The 4,897-nt window shown below is 40.4% G+C and overlaps 1 protein-coding gene across 1 annotated transcript; it reads left to right on the plus strand.

The window, feature by feature from the left end:
* Positions 1-35: 35 nt before the first annotated feature.
* CCDC179 (coiled-coil domain containing 179) lies at positions 36-3,758 on the plus strand. The gene is made up of 3 exons (XM_010858469.1): positions 36-80; positions 671-715; positions 3,621-3,758. The coding sequence occupies exons 1-3, from the start codon at positions 36-38 to the stop codon at positions 3,756-3,758; spliced, it is 228 nt and encodes a 75-aa protein (XP_010856771.1).
* Positions 3,759-4,897: the final 1,139 nt, after the last annotated feature.

Here is a 4,897-nt window from a genome sequence, read left to right on the forward strand (position 1 = left end):
GCGGTGGGCGCTGCGGCGCTGCAAGGCTCTGCAGCATGTGCCTGTGCTGTAGGGAGGACGACTCTGTCCAAGTCAACCCTGTGAGTCCTCCCAGGCCCTCAGCGCCGCCTCTGCAGCCCCAGGCCCTGCGCCTGCCCTCCCCCTTCTCGGAGGCTGCCTTGGCCCCTCTCGCTGCTTGCCCTTGCAAGACTACTGGTGGTTTGGGGTTGGGAAATCCAGCGGGGAGTTGCGAGGGGTGGTAGTGGGAGAAGGCCGACTGGATCCCGGGCTACAGGACCTACAGGGAGGTGGAAAAGCCCCGCCTCCTGCCTGCCGGGGCCAAGCACGTGCTGTCTTCTGTTGGTTGAATGACACTGACCCAGCGTGGCAATGTTCAGTACCAACTGAAACATGCTTGTTTGGTTTTTCTTGTACACCCTCTCCTTCCAGAATAAATCTCAGTAGTCCCGGTAGTGTGGTTCATAGATGTTTTTTTTCTTTTTCTCATAATACAATCTCATCTTCCACCCAGTGTTCCCTTTGCTATTCTTATTCTGATCCTGCCTCTTGCAGTTGAGATAGTAGGCATCTATAAACAGAAAATAGTAGCACAGGCTTCCTATTATAATAACTGAATTTTTCCTTTGTTCATGCCCTTTTTTAAAATTTTTTAATCTTACATGTTATGTAGGAAAGCTCGAGCTGGCGGCATCCTGCAGAAGTCACTGAAAGGCAGGTAATATTTAAATAAATAATCCTGGTTATTTCGAAAGTGTGACTTTATCACGTTCCTTTCTGTGTACTGATCCCTAATAGGACAGAAATTTTACTAGCTAGACCCTTCTGTGTTATGTTTGTTGAGACTCTGGAATCTTGTGACTAGTATCTGAGTCTTAACTAGGATAACCTAAATGGTTTATTTTTCTCCTTTTTTTAATGTAACATTTTGTATGTGGACAGGGTGTATATATATATATATATATTTATACAGCATATGAAATTATAAAATATACCTCCAGTTTAAGAAAATATATGGGTATCCTTGAACTCGTGGAGAGGCTGCTTCTGTGCTCAACCTGAGCGCAGCATCTCTCCCAGAGGTAACCACTACCTTGAATTTTATTTTTATCAATCTAATCTTTTCCTTTAATGCTCCTAAAAGTATATTGTCTTCTTGGTTTTGAACTTCATAAGCATAGGATCACACAAAATTCATTGTATGATTTATCCTTTCTTCTTAATATTGTTTTCAAAGATTTGTTCATAGTGTGGTATATAGTTATAATTCCTTTGTTTTCACTGCTATTAATATTTCATTGTGGCACATATAACAGTTCATTGATCCTTTCTCCTGTTGATGAATATTGGGTTGTTTCCAAATTTTCTAATGATGACCAGTGCTACTGTGAACTTTAGAGTACATGCTTTTTTTTTTTTTTTCCCAAGTGAAATCAAGGGTTTCACTTGATTATTTGGGCAAGAATAAAAGGATTGGACCTTACCATTGTTATGAAAAATAATGCCATATGTTTTTCAAAGCAATTGTACCAATTTCACATTGGCAGTGGAAAAGTTCCTATTATTCCTGTCTTTTCCACCCTACTACTCTGTTACCTTATCTTCCAAGCATTCTAGTTTCATCTCCGAGGTCTCTGCTACTTATAGATGCCAGCCATGCAATGGGGACATAAAACTCTGTGTGACATTCATCATTTAAGAGAACTAAAGAATGTGCATGTATTTTGTATTCTTACTTCTATAAAGAAAAGCCCTTTGGGATTTTAAAATGAACATTACCTTTAAAATAAAAGTAAACACATATATCCATGAGTCTTAGATCTGTCTCAGTTCAGTTCAGTTCAGTCTCTCAGTCGTGTCCAACTCTTTGCAACCCCATAGACTGCAGCACGCCAGGCTTCCCTGTCCATCACCAATGCCCAGAACTTACTCAAACTCATGTCCGTCAAGTCAGTGATGCCATCCAACCATCTCATCCTCTGTCAGCCCCTTCTCCTCTGCCTTCAGTCTTTTCCAGCCTTGGGGTCTTTTATAGTGAGTCAGTTCTTAGCATCAGGTGGCCAAAATATTGGAGTTTCAGCTTCAGCATCAGTCCTTCCAATGAATATTCAGGACTGATTTCCCTTTAGGATTGACTGGTTTGATCTCCTTGCAGTCCAAAGGACTCTCAAGAGTCTTCCCCCACACCACAGTTCAAAAGCATTAATTCTTCAGTGCTCAGCTTTCTTTATAGTCCCACTCTCACATGCATACATGACTACTGGAAAAAACCATAGCTTTCACTAGACGGAACTTTGTTGGCAAAGTAACATCTCTGCTTTTTAATATGCTCTCTAGGTTGATCATAGCTTTCCTTCCAAGAAGCAAGCGTATTTTAATTTCATGGCTGCAGTCACCATTTGCAGTGATTTTGGAGCCCCCAAAAATAAAGTATCACATTGTTTCCACTGTTTCCCCATCTAATTGCCATGAAGTGATTGGACCAGATGCCATGATCTTAGTTTTCTGAATGTTGAGTTTTAAGCCAACTTTTTCACTCTACTCTTTGACTTTCATCAAGAGGCTAATTAGTTCTTCGATTTCTGCCATAAGGGTGGTATCATCTGCATATCTGAGGTTATAAATATTTCTCCCAGCAATCTTGATTCCAGCTTGTGCTTCATCCAGCCCAGCGTTTCTCATGATGTACTCTGCATATACGTTAAATAAGCAGAGTGACAATATGCAGCCTTGACGTACTCCTTTCCCAATTTGGAACCAGTCTGTTGTTCCATGTCCAGTTTTAACTGTTGCTTCTTGACCTGCATACAGATTTCTTTGGAGGCAGGTCAGGTAGTCTGATATTCCCATCTCTTTCAGAGTTTTCTACCGTTTGTTGTGATCCACACAGTCAAAGGCTTTGGCATAGTCAATAAAGCAGAAGATGTTTTTCTGGAACTCTCTTGCTTTTTCAATGATCCAGTGGATGTTGGCAATTTGATCTCTGGTTCCATCACCTCCACTAGCTTTGTTCGTAGTGATGCTTTCTAAGGCCCACTTGACTTCACATTCCAGGATGTCTGGCTCTAGGTGAGTGATCACACCATCATGATTTTCTGGGTCGTGAAGATCTTTTTTGTACAGTTCTTCTGTGTATTCCTGCCACCGCTTCTTAATATCTTCTGCTTCTGTTAGGTCCATACCATTTATGTCCTTTATCAAGCCCATCTTTGTATGAAATGTTCCCTTGGTATCTCTATTTTCTTGAAGAGATCTCTAGTCTCCCATTCTATTGTTTTCCTCTATTTCTTTGCATTGATCACTGAGGAAGGCTTTCTTATCTCCTTGCTATTCTTCGGAACTCTGCATTCAAATGGGTATATCTTTCCTTCTGTCTAATAGTGCCTGGTTAGTGAAGTGGAAATCAAAATAAAGAGTTTCATTTGAAAACTCTACTGAAGCTCCGAAGTGTTTTCTTCATCTATAAACCACACATTTGCAAAAGTTTTTCCCCTATTTCTATGTAGCTGTGTAAGCCATATCCACTGATTGTGTTTATCTTTTTTTGTGGATACAAACCAAAAATGTTGGCATGCTCTGTTAATACTGTAAAAGTTTTCTTTCCTTTTAATTTTTTCCTAAAGTCCACAGCTAAACGTATTGAGCATATGAGAAACCTATGGAGACAGAAGAGGAAATTTAATAAACGGTTTTCAAGGCCTGCGCCTGTTCCAGAACCCGGACTTCTAGTAAGTGCTCCACTGAAATTAACAGATCCTTAAATGCAAAACACATCATCATTTTTTTTTCATTTATATAACACTCTAAATTCTGTTTTTCCCCTTTCCTTTGAGAAATTGGTAACTGCAGTCTGGCTGCAGTTGAGCCTCCATGAGTTTTTTACATGTAGTACCAATTGTATGCCTAATAACCAGTCATAAATCCAATGACTTTCCTTCCACTGGAAAGTCCTTTAGGTATTGGAAGAAAACTATTACCTCCCATCTTAGGCAGATTTTTTAGGGTGAAAACCCCCAAAACTCCTCTAATCAAATTCTCATCTGTTATTTAAGTCTTCTTTGTAGTTGTCTCTTGAAGATAATGTGGTCTAATGGAAAGAGTGGATGGAAAGATGGAAAATGGAAAGATCTTTGAAACCTTGATGTTCTGAATTCCTTTGCATGTATTATTAACTGTACAAAGTTATCCACTTAAATCTTCTCGATTATATTATTTGCAGAATAAGTCACAAAATCTCCTGCCAAATAGTTTTTCAATCCAGGCTTGAGCACTTGTAACATCAGAAAACTCTACACCAACCACAGCTTATTCCATCTTTCTTAATACCTTTGATATACATTTGAAAGTTCTTCCAGGGACTTATCTGATGGTCCAGTGGTTAGGACAGAGCCTTCCAATACAGGGGCTGCAGGTTCAATCCCTGGTCGGGAAGCTGAGATCCCACATGCCTCATGGCCAAAAAGCCAGAACATAAACAGTAGAAGGAATATTGTAACAAGTTCAAAAAAGACTTTGAAAATGGTCCACATTTTAAAAAATCTTTTAAAAACTGAAACTTCTTCCATGTAACACTTTATATTGCCTCCATGAGCTTTTTACATGTAGTACCAATTGTATGCCTAATCAGTTCAGTTCAGTCGCTCAGTCCTGTCCGACTCTTTGCAACCCCATGAATTGCAGCACACCAGGCCTCCCTGTCCATCACCAACTCCCAGAGTTCACTCAAACTCACGTCCATCGAGTCAGTGATGCCATCCAGCCATCTCATCCTCTGTCATCCCCTTTTCCTCCTGCTCCCAACCCCTCCCAGCATCAGAGTCTTTTCCAATGAGTCAACTCTTCACATGAGGTGGCCAAAGTACTGGAGTTTCAGCTTTAGCATCATTCCTTCCAAAGAATC

This window comes from Bison bison, unplaced genomic scaffold (assembly GCF_000754665.1).
Source record: "Bison bison bison isolate TAMUID 2011002044 unplaced genomic scaffold, Bison_UMD1.0 scf7180017864388, whole genome shotgun sequence".
Classification (NCBI taxonomy): domain Eukaryota; kingdom Metazoa; phylum Chordata; class Mammalia; order Artiodactyla; family Bovidae; genus Bison; species Bison bison.

Excerpts from the sequence above, each read along its gene's own strand:
- CCDC179 (XM_010858469.1), top strand. The coding sequence starts at position 36 with ATGTGCCTGTGCTGTAGGGAGGACGACTCTGTCCAAGTCAACCCT. Across the intron at positions 81-670 it reads ACTCTGTCCAAGTCAACCCT|GAAAGCTCGAGCTGGCGGCA; the intron begins GTGAGTCCTCCC and ends CATGTTATGTAG. Across the intron at positions 716-3,620 it reads CAGAAGTCACTGAAAGGCAG|TCCACAGCTAAACGTATTGA; the intron begins GTAATATTTAAA and ends TTTTTCCTAAAG.